At 38.8% G+C, this 20,498-nt stretch overlaps 1 protein-coding gene across 6 annotated transcripts in view; it reads left to right on the top strand.

Annotated features, from left to right (window-relative positions):
* The first annotated feature begins 529 nt into the window (after positions 1 to 529).
* Positions 530 to 20,498, top strand: part of lmo3 (LIM domain only 3) — a 34,357-nt gene continuing 14,388 nt past the window's right edge. For 2 of the 6 annotated variants that reach the window (XR_006369735.1, XM_044107610.1), the window contains exons 1-2: positions 990 to 2,690; positions 5,116 to 5,329. Coding sequence is in view for 5 of the 6 variants with exons in the window: in XM_044107610.1 (XP_043963545.1) it covers positions 2,333 to 2,690; positions 5,116 to 5,329 (572 nt within the window). In the remaining variant the exon portion in view is untranslated. The other 4 variants (XM_044107612.1, XM_044107609.1, XM_044107613.1 and 1 more) reach the window with 4 other exon arrangements.

Here is a 20,498-nt window from a genome sequence, read left to right as displayed (position 1 = left end):
CAAAACGTGTTCTACCCTGATGAATATTATCATGTCAGTCCTATATGGAAAGTACTAACTTTTTCCTTTGCTCTCTCTCTCTCTCTTTCTCTCTCTCCATCATTGCCACTCATTCCCTCTGTTTCTGTCCCAGTGGAGAGAGACGGCAAAGAGAGAAAGAAGGTAAAGAAAAGTGAGTGAGTTCTGTTTGAGTGAGTGTAGCTTGTTGCCAAGTCTGGCTACACTACAAAGGTTAGCACATCTGACTGTCAATAGTATCTTGTGGGTGGGAGGAAAGGAGGGGGGAGACATGGAGGTGAACTGGTGGAGGGAGGGGGCGGTCGCTTTGAGAGAAAGAGATACTTTGATATTTCGGAATGTTAGAAGGGTGAATGTGGAGAACAGGAGGTTGGGGATCTAATTACCGGGCCATAATTGGGGGCTGGGGAATAGGTTGCCGTCCTCTCAACTCACTGCAGATCAATTATGTTAAGAGAACATCTGTAAGTAGTGCTTAATGAGGTCCATTAGAGCAACATGCGCTGCCTTCCCTAACGGTGCTTGTCAGCTTCTTGGATGAGCTGGAGTGTGCTGCCGACTGGGGACCTGGTAGAGGGGCTTAAATAGAAGGGGAGGCTCAACATTGTACCGCTTTTCCTGTCAGAAAACCAAAGAGACACAGAGATACAGGGCAGGGAGAAGGAGAGAAGGCAGCAAAGGGGGAATGGAACGACTGTGAGCAAAATCCAGGATCTGTACTGTTTGATAGGGTGCTTTCAAGTCTGTTTGGCTGATTTTCAAGTCATCTTCTAAGTTTGGTTGCTAAGTTTTCTCTAGAAGATCAGGAATTCACTCAATTTGAGAAAGTTGCCTCGTGGACAGTTTGTCTCCAAGTTAGGAACATCCGCAGCAGCATCCCTAGGCTCCCCTGGCTGCATCCCATTTCAAGGTAGGAGTCTCTGCCCTTTTCTCAGTGCAAGGACACAGACAGGTCACCACTACTCCTCCGTATTAACCTAAAATCACACTTGGCTTGACCAGGAACTGTCTTCATCATCCATTTCCCCAGAAAGAATTTAAGGTTTAGTGACCTATTGGAACACAGAGAAGAGCTGGGGTCATGAACATTTTTAGCCTACAAAACATACCTCTCTCTCTCTTTCTCTCTGAGTGGCTGGCAGGATGCTAGCGTTACCAATTGATGTCGCCTTCTGTCTCCGTCTTCCATTCACAAAGAGGATGACTTGGCTAATTGAGGGTGGAAGGGAAACGGGAGAGGTGTGGGAGCCCACTATCCACACACACACACACACCTCAGCAAATTGCATGATTACCGAGATAGGCAGTCTTAAAATAATTCAATCCATGACAAAACCTAATTACTGGCAGGTAATACCCTGTCAGCTTTAATGCATGTCATCACTCATCACAGCACGCAGAGAGCATTTTATGACCCATCTTATTACCGCTGCAGTTTAGGCTCAAGCCGCATGCCAACTATTGACTTGTGTCTCCTCCTACTGCCGTCTCCTCCTCCTCTGTGCTGGAGCATTAAGAGAACAACCAGCATTTATCAGGGCATTAGAACACCATGGGTGTGCAAAAGGAAGCTAGGAGGCTATTGAGGTGGGTGAGTGCCTCTGCACTGGCTTTATAGTCAAAACTGGGCCTCTAATGGATGAGAAATAGCAGATTTGTTTTAAGAAAGCAAAGAACTACTCAATTCTCTATCTCCATGAATGAAGAACGATGATCTCAGAATGAAGTGATATAGATAAGTAGACCAGTTGGAATGGATAAGTTTGACATAATTTTGTCATCAGTTGTTTTTGTGGAAAAACAACTGGGATGATTTTATTAGACTAGAAGTCCCACTTTCTGAGAAGCCCTTTAAAAAGCACATAGCAATGTGTACAGCAGTTGTATGACCCGCTTTTCATGTCCAGCCTAAACAGAAAAGACTTTGGTTCCAACACTTTTAGGTTCATTGTTGATCTTTGCATGATCCTGAAAATGTTCAGGTAATCCTTTCAGGAGTTTGAAAATTTGCTGGAGACAGAGTAGTCTTCATTGTTTCAGTAAGAGGCCTCAATACTTCGTCACCCGTCCTGTTCATGTTCAGTTGACTAATTCAATGGTGACTGAAAAAAAGAAAAGTTGCTTTAAATTAAAATATCCAGCTTCCTAATTCAAGGAAGCGTAGCCTGTGTGCAAATGAGAACAAAGTATTAAAAGATGAGGATTGGGTTGGGGAGATCCAGCCTGCCTCCCTGCCTTGTGGCGCGTTGAAAGCGCCGATTGGCGAAGCGGCGTGCAGCAGGAGCCGCTGTGATTAGGCTGGCTGCCGGATCAGATGGTCTCTGCATCGCAGGGGGTGGGGGGAAGCATCTCTTTGTCATCCTGTCATTTGCGGCCAGCACCTCTCTGCGCACAGGCTGCATCTGCGATCAGTGATAAACGTGCTCTCACACGCCATGTGAGCGTAGAGCAGCGGCAGCTTCGCCTCCAGCTCCTCCGCCTGCTGTTCCGTCGGCCGCTGCTTGCCTCTCTTCGCCTCTCCTCTCTCTCCGCCGCCGTGCTGGATTGTTCTGTGTCTAACAAAGCCCGGTCTCAGGCTGCTCGCAGACAGCTGCTCTCGGAACTCGGTGGCTTCGGGTTGAATGGTGGTGCTCCAGTGGCTCAGCAAATGCAGAAAAGGGAGCAAAGTTTCGGTAAGACGTTTTCTTTGGCTTTTCATTGAACGGGCGCCGGCGCAGGCTGCGCTTCGCGTGTTTCGGTGTTTTTCTGGGAGGAATTCCCAGCGTGTCTCTGGAAGGTGACGTGACCTGCCTCTGCTGCTGCTCCAACCCTCCGCCTCACATCCACCGGCAGCCCTCCATGTCTACAACATCACACACACGGGATGTTGGTTTCTGATACCTATGATAAGGGGTGCGCTGTGTTTGATTGTAACACACATTGGGTCTGATTACAATCGCCATGATATTGGGCTTAACTTACTGTGGGCTACCATAGCAACGGTAATTAAAGTGATGGTGAAATGTCAGCATCTTGCCACCGATCGCCCGGCAGCTGGATGGCTGGATGGTCTGCTGGATGGAGCAGACGTGTCGGGCAGAACCCGGAGCCAGCAGCACCACAGCCTGGTACCACCGGACTCCGGCTGCTCTGTCTCACTTTATTACAAACTTCCCCTTCCTGTCATAAAAGCCAAGTGAACAAATCCAGCTCATGGCTCTCAGTCTCTCCTGGTCGCAAAGCAAAGAGGAGGGCGCAGACTCCTTCTCCCTTTTCGTTGGTAATGAGGACTTTGTAGTGCTAACGAGGGCGGACGGATCAGCGGTGCTTAGTGGACAGCAGCCGAGGCGCATTGCTGTCTAAATCCAGCCAATTAACAAATCAGCAGCCAGCACCGGAACAAATGAGTTGAAAATCCTGTTGCACAATTCTTTGATCCTGTGCACATTTGTTTTATTCAGATCTGCAGCCTGCAGTGGACTCTTTTTTAGGCGGTAGAGAACAACTTTGAACTGCCTGGAGCACCAGCTTGCTCTGCACCTTTAAGGACATTTCCAGGTAGTTAACAACAGAGAAGCATCCCGAGTCTGTTTGCATGATTTTCAGATTAAAGTTGCTTCACACACATCAACAACCAGAAGCCACATGAGCAACTTGTCTCCTGCTGGGAAATTTGCGTCAGTCACTTGCTCCAAGAAATCCCCAAAAGAGGTGAAAATTTCTCTAACATTTCCTTACACTGGCATTTGTGTAATTAAAAGTGACCCAAACTACCCTACTTCATTTTAAAGAAGAAACAAGTTGTGCGTGCATGTGTGTGGGTGGGGGTGTGTGCGTGTGTGTGCCGAGTGTGGGACAAAGAGGAGTGAGGCTGTGGTGCTCCTCAGGGAATGGAAGGAGAATACTAATTTAAAGCCTCATTGTGAGGCGGCTCCTAGCACCCACAGGGCCAACAAAGGCTCTCCACAGTGAGCTGAGGCCAAACAATACACAGCACTGCCTGGAACCACGCCTCTTTACACTTACACACACGCACCCACACGCAAGTTAAAATGGGCCAAATTGGAGGTGGTGGCTTTGTGTGTGTGCCTGTTGGTCTCAAAGGCAGTTTAAACAGAGCTGCGTGTTTGTTTGTAATGATCTTATGTTTCAGTGTTCAACGCGCTCAGTTTACTCACGCTGAAACAGTTTGTGTATGTTTTAAATTTTCTAATTCAGTCTTTATACACTAAGATCAATAGTTCCTCTCACACAACAATCTTTCACCTGGAGTAAAGCTGCAGCCGTGGAGTCGGCAAAAACACAAACAAAAAAAAAAACTGCTGTTTGTAAGAACAGCAGTACATCACAGGATGAGTTAAGTGACCCAAAGAAATCAGTCAGAATGCAGACAATAAGGCTGTGTTAATGTAAACCATACAGGACGAGTTTGGATTGATTTAAACAGATTAGTTCCTCCAGCAGGAACATGTTTAGTCTGTTACTCCACTCAGAGAGAACAGAATGATTTTACAAGATAAATGACTTGACTCACTTTTTGGTGTTAAATGAACTGGTCATTAAAGGCATTTTTATTTTTGCCAGTTGATCTGATTTAACCTGAAAACATCCAAGTGAAAATAAAGACAAAATCTGTTTTCATTTTAGTCTTACAAATTCAACTATAACTGAAATTATGTTAGCCCAGCAGATTATTTATTATGGATTATATAGTATTTCACTATACTTAAGTATGACCAGTTATTGTATTTTTTTGTTAAAAGAAACCTTCTATTAATATGCTGCTTTTTAATATTGTATTAAAACTGACTGTCGATAGTATATTCATGTGTGCATCTCCACAGCAGCCCACATGTCACAATGTCTAAAGACAGCGGATACATTTTAGCTGTAACTTCAGTAGAATTTCATAAACTTATTTTTTGTTAAACAACTTGTTCAATTGAAACAATATTTTACACTCCGGCCACTCAGTGTTTTGTTGTGTGTTTTAAGAAATGGATCAAAACAACAGAACAAACAAACGAACAAACTGAAATAAAATAAAAATAAACAGTGAAGTGGCGTTCTAGAGCGTACCAGTGTTTCAGTGTTCAATGAGTGTGTCTGTGCTTCCAGGTATACAAATGCTCACTGTCCAGCCGGACGCAAAGCCAAAAGGCTGTGCCGGCTGCAACCGGAAGATCAAGGACCGCTACCTGCTGAAGGCTCTTGATAAATATTGGCATGAGGATTGCCTGAAGTGTGCCTGCTGTGACTGCAGGCTGGGCGAGGTCGGCTCTACGCTCTACACCAAAGCCAACCTCATCCTGTGCCGGAGAGACTACCTCCGGTAAGAAACGCCGACATCTTCTGACCGCTCTACACCTTATGGTTCGAAATGGCGCACAAAGCGCAAATTCACGGAAATTATTTTCCACATATTTAGAATTTGAGTTTTTAGATGTGCACATTGAAGAACATGAAGATGCATCTTCTTACAAAACACCTTTAAATTTTCCTAGACTAGTCTCGCATGTTACTGCAGTGGCATGCTTTTGGTTGCTCTTTTCAGTGAAACTGATTTGTGTTTAGTTGCTTTGAAAAACATCTGATGTTGCTTTGTATATTTATTTGTGTGTCTGTGTTTGTTATTTTTATAGAAATCATTTTTCTCTTGGTCTAAGTATTTCTTTGTAGTTTTGTGATAGGAGTGTAGTTATTTAGATCAGGAAATTAGGACAACCTGACACAACTCACTACAAGAAGCTCCAAATACTACCAAAATGGCAAACATTTATCACATTTAGCAATAAGTCTGAACCAAAATAATGCTTTATTAGTAGTCAAAACATAAGCATTGTAAGCATTGAATACAATGCACCAAAGTCTAAAGCTGAAAGATTAGCCTTGGGCAACAAAAAGGAACATGAAACGGTTTCATTTGTTCTATCTTAATTTGGAGGGATCATTAACACAGTCTGCACTCCTCTTCCCTGCAACAAAACAGGAGGTCGTAATATGTGTCTATGCTGGCACAATTAGCAATTAGAATAAAAAAAATGTCGATTTTTATTAATGTGTGTGACGAAGTAACAGTTAAAACAGCAGCATAAGAAGGAGACAGAAACTCCCTGCATCAGCAAAATAAACATATTGTTAATGCATTTAAGGGAAATGTTGCATGATTTAGTCTTTGGAGCATGCTTTGATAAATTTTTTGTTGCAATACATCAAACCTTGTTTTTATCACTTTAATCAATAACTATCCATAAATTCAAAACAGCAAAGGGATAGAAATTCACTCTAAAAATGGAGCAAAATACAGCTTTTTAAATTCTGGCGGTGGGTTTTATGAACACTCATTTTGTGTTGTCTTAAGTAATATTGTTATCTTCATTCTTTGAAATCTTCTGCCAGCTCACACACTGTGCTGAATGCTGTCCATCTGAAACGCCACATTTTAATAAGATGTTGTATCCAGTGGATTAAAGAAAAACATTGAGAAATGAAGAAAACCAGGATGAATGCAAAGAGTCATAAACTATGGAGTGATTTATCTAACCAGGTCGAAAGTCTGATTAAAGAACAGAGAATCGATTCATTTGGAGTTACCTTATTTGTGGTGGATGTAAACAAAGTCAAAAGTGAAATGGTAAGTGACACAAACTGAGGCTGCAAAGTTCTCAAGATAATTTTCTGATGTTTATCTGGGAGAGAAAAACTACTAACTAAAATTAAATTATGTCATGAGTTTACTTATTTTTTGGATTTAACAGAATGAATTGAGTGAGCTGATGCAAGGTTGCTGTGTTGTAACATTTAAATCTATGTCTGTATGAATATAAATTTTGCCCAAGAACTTGTACCTAGCAGGATTGCTTTACATCAAGAGCTTGAACTGAGTGTGATTGTGATTGAACATTTATTCTATTCTGGCCATTTTTTTATTCAGAAAAAAAACATCACCAGTGTTTTCTTTCTTTCTTTTTTTAATACCACCTCAGATCTGAATTTTCTGTCCATCATACATGTAGGTCTTAAGACATAGATCACTCATTAATATTCATAAGCGCGCTTGTTGCCCAGATGTTTGGACAAAGAGTACAAACAGAATAGCAACATCTGGAGTGCCTTTAACACTGGAAGATGACGACGTCTGAAGAGCTCCATGTCAACATGCTTCAATACAGAAACATTGTGTAAATCAACATAGTGAAACTCGACCCTAAACAACTTTTTGTTTTGCTGATAAACTGTTTAAACAGGTTGTTTAGGGTTCTATCTTTAAATTTTTGTGCAAAGTTTGACATTTTTGTGCAGCTTAGTTTGCCTAAAACCATCTCACTTCTGGAGTTGGAGTAGTTAGCGTTGCCATGGCATCTGGTGAGCATTGATTGATAGCTTTACTCAGCTTTACAAGTGTGTGATTTTATTTTATTTTTTTGCAATGTGGCCACGGAGTGGAATGGGTCTGCTCTGCTCTGACTGCTGGTGAAGGTTTGGTGTTGAACTGATGACTGTCAGACTGAGGAAGGAGAAGCTAATGGAGGCTAATGGCCGCTCTCGCTACTAGCTCAGGATAGACAGGTTGAAGCTGAGCTGCAGAGCATTGTCACCAACAACAGAGTTTCTAGATTTATCACTAGCTGTTGTTTTGAAAAATGTCACTAGGAGTCTTAAAAATTGTGTTAGAAAGTGGACAGAGTGTTTCTTTCATCCTGATCATAGCTCCACAAATCTCCTCTTTCAAATAACAAAACATCATAAATAACAAAACACTTTGACTTGAAGTCTTTGTATTCAGTGCATTTGCAGTTGGCAAGCACCTATTTGTGGGCATTACAGTGTACATATTAATAACCTGAATCAGCCAATCACAAACAAAATCAGCAGTTCAGAGATGTTTCCCCCAATACACACTAAACAGTAACACTATGAAGCTGCTCATGCAGTAGTCCACACAGCAACAGAACACAAAAGTGTCTCTGACATAAAACCCTCAGTGATCTGAATGTGACAGATCACTGCAAGGTTCCTCCGGTTTGTCCCGCTGGAGCCTGTCATCGCCTCTCACATCGCGATCAAATATGAATCCACATACAATTACAGCAAATACAGAAAGATTATATTTGATTTTACATACAGGTGTTACTAGCCTTCAAATTAGAATATGGCTTATTTAAACACCATATAGATATGCTGATCAACTCGTTGTGTTTTTACCGATGCCAGCATGCAGTTACTCTACTTCTGTCTTGGTGGGGTTTTTAAATGGTAAAAATAATAGTGATGATAATAAAATAAGGGCATACGGTAGCTTTGATACTCTTATTGAGAAAGTGCCACTGGCTGCTGAGGTAAACTCGTGAGAGTCTGAATGCTCTGTGTTGTGGTGTGTTTACATTTTAAAGATAAGGGATCATGTCATGTATTGTACGTTGACATTTTCATCCTGCTGAGAAAAATCATGTACCTGCAAAAATGTTGCAGTCGCTGGCCTGGCTCCTTTACACCGATGAAATGTAGAGTATATAGTGGTGAGTTTGGCTGCATTTCTACAGTAAACTCCTCACTTACAAGCTCATATACAGCTCTGATATTCCTCCATGTTCCTTTGGGGTTTTAAAAGTGTAATAAAAAAAACCCATCTCCATTTATTTTCTCCCCATCACCATATCATGAATCCCTCAGGCTTAAACAGCAATGTTTTGTTTCTACCATAATTCTGCTGGGAATTGGATTTGTCTAGTTCTCCACACAGGCTTTACCACTGCCGTTGTCCTGAATGAATATGGCTGTTGTAGCATTTTGACGTCATTAGTGATGATTACAGTTACAGTGCATACGTCTTATAAAATCCCACCTGTTGTTTTTGAACCATAATAAAAGAAGCACTGACCAGCACATTCAATGTCTGTTGATGATTACGATGATGGTACTCATCAAAATGTAATGTTTGTCCCTGGTTTTCTCAATCTTTGACTGGTGTTTTTTATGACTTTATATTTTTGTGTTTTTATGATGTAGAGCACTTTGAACTGCTTTGTTGTTGAAATATGCCATACAAATAAACTTAATCGATTGATAATTACTCAATTGGAGTCTTTATCCTCTGATGGCAAAATAAAGTCAGTGCAGCTCCAAATTCCATGGTGCTTTCAAAGTGACAGATAAAGTCTGTCTTGTAGTTCTACATTTCAGACGTCTTTTTGCTTTCTGACAATAAAACAGTAGAAATCTGACTGGGATAGTTCCAAGTAATTTTCATAAAAAAAAGATGATAAAGATTTTATGTGGCAAAGAAAGGCACAGAGAAAAGGGTTTGGTTAGTTTGATGCAGTGCATTGTGAAAAGAGATTGTGAAATTGTGAAAGTCCCATATACCTAAGCTGAAAATGGAACAAATGTTCCAATTTTGGTCACCAATCAAACCAAGTTAACCGGACTATCAGGTGGGAAAACGGCTTAAATTTGCAGCAATTGTGACTTATTGGGTTTGGGTGATCTGTGAGCAAGTCTGCAGAAAAATACTTGCAATTTCTTTCAAAAACTACAAAAGGGAACATGTTGGCCTTGTAAGTAAAGGAATGGTGTAAACAACAATATAACAAAAAATGTTAAGACAAATGAAATACACACTGGGATTGGTGGTGGAGTCTGACAAAGAGTTGGGAGAAGGGCAAACACCCATTTGATGGTGTCAAGTGTTTAAAAACTGAAAGGAGATAGTTTATTTTAGAATTCAGTCAAAACAAAGCATGCGTCTATCTGCCAAAGAAAAGCAACTGTATATCCATACCAACTGAGGTGAAGGAAAAAATATCAAGCAGTAACACTTCTGTTGACTTGTGGGAGTTTTGTCTGTTATGCCTAAACAACAACTGCTTCTGTGCTTGTTTGAGTCTGAGTGGGGAACAAAGTGACAACCTAGCATGATGCTTAAATTGTCATAAAAACAACTTTAGGCTTTAGAAAAACTGTTTAATCAACTCAATGATTCATGCACAAACATAACTTCCACTGTTCAGACTTGTTTAAGAATCTCTTCAAAGCACCGAAGTTCAGATTAATAATAATTTGACTTTGGAGAATCTGTAGCTTGTGTTGACTCTCAACTCTATGTGAGAGAAGAAAGGGGAGGATACCTGATAAGTTCATAACAATTCAGATTTTAATAATTAAAGCAGTAAAGATGAGCTTCAGAGAAATGTAAATTGGGAGTTCACTGAAACAAAATGCTAGGAATATGAAATGTTTAGCTCAAAGCTCAAACTTCACTTCAATTCAAAGTTTTCCTTTGAACTGGAAATTTAATCCTGAAGCACTTTTAAAGTACATTTTATTATTTGTAAAAGTTTTTGTGTCTAAGAACATCTTGCATCGAGTGACTAGCTTTGTAGCATCCCTCCTGTGAGGTGAGTGTGTACTTCAGGTGCTAAATCCTTACCAAGGCCATTTTCTGGGTGGAGTTCCATCCTAGAAATCTCATCATTTCTGTAGCGGAAATGATGAGAAGATGAAGATACCCCTGCTTCTTAAAATGTCTGCAGTGGAAACTCACCCTATATTAATAACCATCTATCGCAGTGCTTCTCACATTTTTTCAGGTTATGTTCATACATGCCAGCAGAGGTGGAAAGAGTACAAAAAATTAGGCTACTCAAGTAAAACTACAGTTATTTTTTATAAACAATATTTGCACGTAAATACAAGTAGAGTTACTAACATCATAAGTAACCAGTACCTCATTAAAATGTTACTTTAGTTACTTTGTGATGAGCAAAACGAAGTTCAGGTCATCACAAAGGAAATGAGGACATTTTGGTGTCAAACGGAGCAAATTTATAAATAAAAAGCAACACAAAATATTATGTGTATTTCTAATGGGAACAGCTGCTGTTTGTTATTCCTATTTAATAGTTTTAAATGACTGACTCCAAACTAAGCACCTGATTTTCTGTTTTTAAATTTAGTCAATACAAATCATAATCACAAATATCTGACAAAATTGACATTTCCAATTGTTGTTAAAATATTATACAAGCTTACAATGTATGATAAAGCTGTTGCCTATACTTACAGTTAAACAGATGCTTTAAATTCAGCAGGGGTTTTTCTTTTTCTCTGAAGTTAACTTGAACTAAACTTGATGGTCTTCACATTGATGCAACACCATGAGATCTTAATACAAATCCAGCTGTAAGATCAGTGCTATTTTTTCTGGTGTTTTCTCGTGTTATATTTTTACTCAATAATGGATACGATTTCTAATCTAACAGAATAACTTCACTCAAAATAAATTCAAGTAAAAGTTAAAGTTTCGATTTTTTAAACAACTTACGGTGCAAAATAGACAAAATTGTGATTAAAGTAATGAATGTATATGTAATTAATTACTTTCCACCCTGTATGGCAGAACCAAACTATATATTTTTTCCACATTGTGAAGTGCTTTTACTTTTTGTGTTATCCATACAGTGACCCTACAGTACAGTAAAATATTATAATTTTATTTGTTTTGGTTCACACAATGAGCCACTGATTGTTTTTGTCATAGTACCTGCACAAATTTAAAACTACTTTCATTCCTGGTAAGAACAAATACGATACTTAAAATATTTTAATACCACAAAAATAATTTTCTTTGCCTGGGCTCTGCTTATCTACTGGTTGGTCTAAGTGTGCGTGAAGCTATTCTGTATTTAGGTCAGATCATCATCCAGCCTAGGCAAGATACTAACAAGTGATAGTACTTTGGAGTCTTGTGGATTAGTTAAAGTGTTATACTAGTAGAAGGAGTTTACCACTTACTAATGGCCTCTCTACAAACACACAAAAGACAAAAAACAGAGCAGAACAGACAAAAGTAAGATAGCAGCTGATTCATTAGGGGACAACAGTTCAACAATTTTTGGCTTTGTTGTTTGTGATACCAAGAACAATCACTTTAAGACTGTGACACTATTTTGTAAAGATCCACTTAACTTTCCGCTAATGTGCTTGGACTACAACATTTAGCTTCTTCAGCAAAGACCTTTTGTGATGGACTTGGTGGAGGATGCCAGTGATTATCTGCTGAACAAAAGTCAAGTCAGTGTTGTGGCTTAAAGAGTGTGTAAAGCATGACAATACTTTAATTTACATTTAATGTTTTGGATATCTGACTGTTTTTGTTTTTCATAGCTGCAAGCTATCATCATCATCAGAATTGTTATTTGTGAAATGAACCTATTTAATTAGCCCCACTTTCAATTGAATTCAACTGAATTGAATTTCAGGAGGGAAAAAAAAAATCATTTGTAGTAATAGTCAAATTTATTGAGATGCACCTGAACACCATATGTCCACAGTTCCTCATTCTAATCATCTTTGGCCCTTTTTATCTTACATTTTCTTGACTCTCTCACATATAGAAATGTCTGCCAATGTTAGTAGACCAGAAGCAACCACGGTTGTTATTTTTACTTATTGACAAGGGGAAATATATTAGGTTTAGTTGATTTGCAGAGTGTACTGGAAAAATAAATGAGATGGGCATTCATTATATACTTTAATCTGTACTCCTACTCATCCCCATGCTGCTTAGCAGGGTGGCATGTTATTAGGCGCGACATAACCAGGGTTAATATAATTCTTCAGGGGTCTGCCGGGCTGAGTGATGTGATCCATCCTGCATCACAACACGGACACCAAACAGAAAAAGATTAACACAGGGGGAAACGTAATGCTGCTGCAATTCTTGTGTGTTTGAGTGAGATGTTTAAAAAGGAATGTTTTGCATGTGTGCATGTGTGTGTGCCTTCATAAGCATGTAACTCCAAACATAATTACAGGTTTGATCTCTGAGTTTGATTTGTGCTCTGCTGTCTCTGAACGTCACTAAAGTAAGATCATCCTATCAGTCCATGATCCATCTGAAGCAGAGCCTCCACTCACTATGCTGATGATGGTAGGATTTCACTGTTTATGTAATTTGAAAAGTCCAAACTAATAATGTTTGTTATGTGGGGGAGGACAGTAGTATGAATGACACATTTAGGTTGAAATTTGCTAAGAAAAAGGAGACAGCAGTACTGCGGCCTGCACAATGCAATGCCAGGGCCAGGTGGAGGCTTGACAAAGCTGTTGAGCATCAGTTTTAATGGAAAACTGTAAAGTCCAAAAACCCATTTTGAAGACAGCATTTGAAAAAAAGAAACTCACTTTATTCCCATCTATTCATTCACTCTTTAATCCAACTTCAATTTTCCTCTACACTGGTTTTACTAAAATTGTGAATGTAAGCAAGCTCCCCAGAAACACGACTGGATTTAATAACAGTTTGGAAACCAGCCACCTCTAACAGACAACAGCATGGTTCTCTGTAGGATATGTTCTTATTTACTCTCAGAATCAACTTTGTAATCTGCATCCATTTTATGGCCCTGTTTATTAATGGAAATGATTTTCTTTCTTTCCATGTTACATCACTGTTGTATAGTATTCTTAGTTTTTTTGTTTCTTTTTTTTTTCTTCTTTTGACAAATTTTATGACCTAGACTGAAGAAATAAATATTTAAATACAATTTTAAAACACGTTATTTATCCCAACAGGGAAATTAGATCTTGTTGTAACTCACATCATGAAAGTATCTTAAAAGAGCTGTTGTGGATACTGATGCTGTGGGCAGGAAGGATCTCAGGTAGCAGTCAGTGTTTCAATTAATGTGAAGATTCCTCTGACTGAAGATTGTTGCTGGATGTCAGTCATGATGACATTCTAACGCACATATATCAGAGTCAAGGCCTGCGGGCCACATCCGGCCCGTGAGAAGATTTTTTACGGCCCCTGGGATGATCTTGATTTATTATTAGAACTGCAAAATCATTTTTGCGTTACTATCTTCTTTTGTAATTTAATCGTATTTCCTCTAGGCGTCTTGTCGAGTGACCGACGTCTCTATGCGACAGAAATGTTAAAAATGGAGGGAGATGCGCATTTTGTTGGTGGAAAAACTGGAACTATTTTGAGTTTCTGTCGCCAAGTCCGATTATTATAAGTGGCTTTGGGCTTCTTTTTTTTTTTTTCTTTTTTTTTTTTTAAGTCGCTTGCAGATTTAATGAGTGGCGGGTTGCGCCTTTTTGGGCTCGTTTTTGAACGTGAAGTTGGTCATTTGGGCTTTGGAATAAGCAGGGACTCATAATAAATCCCAGAATTTGTCCGTCATTAAGGTAGTCTTACTCAGTCTCTCTCTGTCCATCATTTCCCGGATGATCCGTCCCGCTTTGTTTTTGTTAATGTCAAGTTAATGTATTACCTCTGAATGACGTCGAGCTTCGCGTTGCGCTCCAGAAAACTGCAAACATCGAGACCAATTTGAACAGCGCAATAAACGTGAAAACAGCCACGAATGAACGTGTCCGTAGTTGGCAATAGTTATAATGGCAAGTTAGCACCGTTATAATTATTAATATTACGGTAAGTGTCACAAATCTGTGCAGCCATCTGAGCTGTGGAGCTGCAGGAGGAGCGCTGTGCACCAAACGCAGGGCCGTAACACAGAACCTGGAGGCTGGGGGGAGGGGGGGCTTTAAAATCCTTCTTAGAGTTTTCCAGACAACAGTGGACCACACAAATTACTCACGTTTTTTATTTTTTTGTACTGTTTTTTCTACAATCTCCTCTTCAGTTCAGCCTTATCAGTGGAGACACATTGTTGATGTTACCATTATAAAATAGCTTACAATTAAGAATTGGCAAAGCTCAATGTTATTTTCACAGGAGGCGGAGCGTTGTTGTTAGCAGCTGCTGAAAGTAACTAAAAGTTACTTTTAGTGTAACTTAGTTACTTTCCAAATCAAGTAGTCAGTAATATAACTAAGTTACTTTTTCAAGGAGTAATCAGTAGTCCGATTAAAGTTACTTTTTCAAAGTAACTATGCCATCACTGGTCATGACATTCTAACGCACATATGTCAGAGTCAAGGCCCGCGGGCCACATCCGGCCCGTGAGAAGATTTTTTACGGCCCCTGGGATGATCTTGATTTATTATTAGAACCGGCCCGCAGACCGCAAGCTGGCACCCCGTCTGGAAAAAAAATATCTTCCTTATTTGAACTGTAAGTAGTTTTTTAAATGTTCTGTGAGATGATGTACTTCCCCATGTATTCATAACAACCGGAACTTTCAATATCCACCAAGTTATTGCCGAAATATACCGTCTATTAAACGAGTGCCCCCCGGATTAATTACACTCTCTGCAGCTGCAGCTGCGAAGTTACCGTATTAACCCGATACTTGCTGGAAAGTGCAACGTCTCCCCTTTCAGAAACCGTTGGAATTTTTCCACTTAGCGCTACGTGTGGCGGAATTACGGTACTGCAAATGTAGATGTGTCGCCGGCGACGCGTCCGGTCTAGAAGGGTTATTAGCACAGCAGTGTCAGCATAACTGTAAAATTAACTTTCAGATACCCATCAAAAATGGCAAAAAGGAAGGTGGACACTGAGAACTGGGGATTTCCTCAGCTCAGAGCCTTACCCCGAACATTGATGAACTTGTGGAAAAGATGGGACACCACCAAGTATCACCCTCAACCTCAAACAAGTGAACATTACTGTGCAATCACATATTTAGAGTTTTTACTCAGTTCAAGTTTAAAAGTTAAAGTTTAATATTTGTTTTCACTGCATGTTACTTCTCCTTGATGAAAGTGTTGTTTTTGATTAATAGATTTTTGCACTTTATTTTATTGTATTTCAATCCAATTATATTTTAAAAATATTTCAGTTGTGTCTGTTGAAAATTAAAGATTACTGACAGAGCCATAAGAAAATATTGCTTTATTTATCTGATCATATTGGAATATATTTGTTAGGTTTTCAGTAGGTTCAATTAGGTTCACTAGACTATATGCGTCATTTAAAAAAATTTCAATGAACATTCGATCAGTCCGGCCCTCGGCTTGTAGCTAAATTTTTTATTTGGCCCTACGTCCATTTGACTTTGACACCCCTGTTCTAACAGCTCACTTTCTGGGCATTCCACAATAATACACTGGGTGACACTTTCACTTGTTGGCATATTTGTTGTTTATCATTTGTTCGGAACAAAAGATAAGTTTAATAATTCATTAAACTAAAGCAACATCTTGGTCTTGATTTTCTTCAAGAATGGCAATTATTCTTGTTGCAATCCATACAGTATGGAAAATAAGCGCTGATGAACACATCCGTTTTTGTCCAGTAAATATAACTCTGAAGGGAATTGTGATATTAATTTTACATCTGAAGATGGGAACAGCTCAAGTAATCCACACATACAACGAAATAAAATGGAATGGCAAAGGGAATAAATCATAGAACACATGAAGAAAAAATTATGCGGGGGAAAAAAGCCTACAGCAGCCAGAAACCTGGCCGTTCCATTGCAAATGTCAGCTAGTTAAGTCATAACTAATGATAACTAATGAAGGTAAATCGCTAAAAGTATTTCATGAGCACTGCTTACAGGCATGTTCCTGAACTTCACAATGAGCACTGCTGGCATTATTACCCAAAAGAAAAAAGAGCTTAATTTACATGAAAACCAACCACGACTTGGTACTTCTAACAAGGTTTCTGACTCAGGAGTCTGAGGAGTCACCAAGAGTTTTCCTAGATCCAACAAAAGGACTATAGTTAAATAACAAAACCATTCTGAGGCTCAGGGTGTATTGTTCTACCAAACTTGAATCATTTGCTGTCTCCTGGATGCAGATGGGAATAGTTACTTCAGTTACAAGAAGCTAAAGTTTTAAAATCAAAAGCTGTCCACTGAACTCTTCCCAGCTCTGGCCCAGTAGCTGTGCTCTGACTGAAGCGGCTGTAGTTTGTCATCTTCTCTCCTGGCTGAAACATTTAGGCCAGCTCTACTGTATCTACGGTCTCCCACACAGTGAAGGGCACCAGGCTCATAGTCAATAAGCCCAGAGCTTCATTTTTATTTGGCACCTCTAACATGTTCTGTACTTCATTTCAAACAATTCAGAAACTCCCACTAATGCTTTAAGATGATAACTAGGATCAAATGGAATGTATGATTGAAATGAAATAGATTTTTTTGTAAAGTGCCTTGAGACAACATTTGTTGTGAATCTGCACTATATAAATAAACTGAATTAAATTGAATTAAGATCCAGAAAGCTATTACATAGTCTTTGTTAAAATACAGTAATAGTCTCATGTTAGTGGATTATTAATAAAGTTTAAGTAAACCATCATCATGTACTTTGCCTTTACAATAAAAGTGTAATTATAAATTTAACACAAGTTATTTTCTACTGTCAGTAGTGTATCCTCCATCCATCCATCCATCCCCCATCCTCCATCCATCCATCCAACCAAAAATGACTTCTTTTTTTTAGCAAAGTATTTTATTTTCATTAGAGATTGTTTTCATTATCTATGGACTACAATAAAAAATAAGAATTCTGATCTATATTTCTAAGTATTTGCTGATGAGAAACAGTATTAGAAGCAGGATCTGACAAACAGTAAAGAACAATTTACTTCTACTGACCAGAATTAATAGGACTTTGGCTAGAATAAGGAATGACATACTTCAACTAATCACTCAGCCGTTGTAGGCTCTAAGAGCTCCGAGATTTTTATCTGACTTTTCCCATCATCCTGTCTGGAAAAGACTCTCCTTTGCTTATCTGACACCTAGTTATCTTTTCATGAAATGCGGACCAGAGGGCAGGAAGAATAGATCCAAGAGTACTTCTTGTGTCTTAAATACTAACTGATCAATAGCAGAAATAATCCCTTTGCAGCTGAAGAGACTGTTCAACACTTCAGGCTGAACTTGGTCTACTGGCTTGCACAAACCATCAGTAGAATTTCTAATTATACCTTACGGGAAACACAGGAGGCACTGTTGTCTTGGAGCCCTGAACTCAGAAATATGTGTGTCTTGCTCAAAAGCTATTTCTTCTCCCTTTTCCCAAAAATTCACATCACATCTAGAAGGGTTAATAAACCAGCAGATGATACACACCGGATGTGTGTTATAAAGGACAAATTGAGTTTTGAGTACCAACTCAGCTTACCTTGTGAAATGGGAGACATGTTTTTCATAGGATCAAGGAAAAACCTTTGAATCAAAAGGTTTTCTAGTTTCAAACGGTATGCTAGTTTTCGTTAAACATGAAAACTAGCATAGCAACAGAAATCTAGCTTCTTCCTTTATCACCCCAAGATCTTTGGTTCAGAAATCAGACAGGGATATTTAGACCTCTGAACATTAGAATGTGTTAGCTGCACTGTGGATTTTACTGCCGTGAAAGGAAGAAGTTCTGTTTTGTCCTCTGCAGAGGGAGACTAGTGGAGTGGAGCGGCTAATGCTAAGGAAGCATTTAGCTTGGATGTTTGTGGTCAGAGTGATTAAACTCAGATTAAATTCTGTATTCAATGTTTAAATCATCAGTCTGATCAACCTTAACAATAAAAGGCCTCATCCAGAAATAAAACTTTAGACACCATTTAGCTTCATAAAATCACTTCACAGTACTAAAGTAAAAGACTGTTTATATTTTTAGGCTTGTATTTTTAAATTAGGAACATTAAATTTAAAATAAAAGTATTTTACTTTTATCTTTAGCAAATAAACCATTATAAGTCTAAGCAATGTTGTCTTGCTGAATACCTTAAAGAACAGACTGTCTGTTTTGCCAGTCCCAACTGAATCCCATCTCTACAGCTTGTTATTACAATAGAGCACTTGGCGTACATAAAGGCCTCTCCTGCTTAAGCTTTTAGGGAGACTTGAGGAAGGAGACTGTGGCACTCAGTCCTGTCATTCTTGCCACTTTATACCTTTTTATTCTTTCATCTTTCACAAACACCGAAACACTTCCCTCTCTCCCCACTTTCCTCTTAGGTCTCAATCCGATGGCAGTCTTTGATGCTGATAATTAGGCTCTGCATCACTTAAGAGAAGTGGTAGATGACCACTTGATTATAATTACACACAAGCTTCAATGCACCACACCCCACAAGAATCCGTTCTATTCCCCTGCCAAAACATGCCGTCCAGCTCCATGCAGCCAGACAAAACGATGTCAACTACTCCTTTGAGTTAGATATTATTGATGCCTGACAGAGAAATATGTTATTCTTCTTTCAAGAAAGAAATAAGAGTACTGCCAGGAGCAAGGGAAATGCAATAATGTATTTTTTAATCATAAAAAAAATAAGTTAAACTTCAAGAATTCTATAATTTGTGCAAAAGTCATTGGCATTGGAATAACAAAAGTTTAACGTATAGCTTGTAGATCAAGTCGGAGTGCATGCATTGGGACTGGAAGCGGAGCATCAGTTCTTCACAAAGAACTGATGCTCTTTGTGAGTCCTGCTGTTTCATCTGCCTGCCAGAGCACTGAGAGCGGAGGAAAGCTTTTCATCAGGTTGGGTTAAACCTTAGTCATGCAGTCAGTGTGTATCAAAATCCAGCTCATGGTGCAATTTGTTCTGCCAAAATCTCTCAAATAAAATTGGTTTTATTGAGGCACACAGCCGTACGTGTAATTTGATTTGATCCAAGGAATGAAATGTTCTGATCCTCCTCTTGCAGCTCTCGGATTTTCCTCTTCATATTTTAATTTATCAGTAAAAGTCTAAAATCTACTGCTTGCCTTCCTTTTTTTTTTTTTTTTTCTTTGTGTACATAAAATACAGCAAAGGTTTTAATTTGGCATTTACCAGTTTTATCTGGCAAATACCGGATGAAAAAGTCAAAAGTACAACGTTTTACTTTTTTATGAATATAATTTTTACTATCTGAACAATTTTACAAAATAATTATATTGATTTGAAATGTGCCTCAATATACCGGAATTCATTTAATTTGATTAAATTTGGAATTAAATTAGAATTAAAATGCATCGTAAAAATTAAGGTGCATTTCTTGCGCATTATGCTACAAAAGTGCTTATTACTTTTAATGTTTGTCTGTTTTTAAAAACAGATTATTAGTCATTATTATTGTGTTGATAATCTTGAACTTTTTTAGTGATCATATTCACTCAATGTAATTAAGTACTAAAACAAAAGTCTGTCAGTGTGAACACCTGGTGTTTTAAAAATCTGTCCTTAGCTCTACTGAATCGTTGATGACTGCGCCCTGGTGAGGTGTGAGGTGTGTCAGTATGAAGCTGATCACAGAGCTGATAGCCAGCTTTGTGTCATGATGTAGGAAAAAATTATCGTATGTTGAATGTGAGATGATTGTAGATTTTTGGAGAGATAAGATTATGACTGAAACAAATAGAACAGTGTAAATGTTCACACAATTGATTAGCAACCTTTTAAAAAAAACTTAGACAAGAAAGCAGACTTAGATGTAGCTCTGCTATTGGTTACAGGGTTTTTCATGTGTTCCTTGAAAAGTTTTAATTACTGCAGCCTTTAAAGGGATCCATTATTCGTTGAATATGTTAGACTAAATATGTTGTAATTTTTCTATTAACTAAAACAAAAGGGTGTTTGCAATAATTGT

This window comes from Gambusia affinis, linkage group LG23 (assembly GCF_019740435.1).
Source record: "Gambusia affinis linkage group LG23, SWU_Gaff_1.0, whole genome shotgun sequence".
Lineage (NCBI taxonomy): Eukaryota > Metazoa > Chordata > Actinopteri > Cyprinodontiformes > Poeciliidae > Gambusia > Gambusia affinis.
Note: the sequence above shows the minus strand (reverse complement) of the source record. Positions and strands in the feature narration are given on the sequence as shown.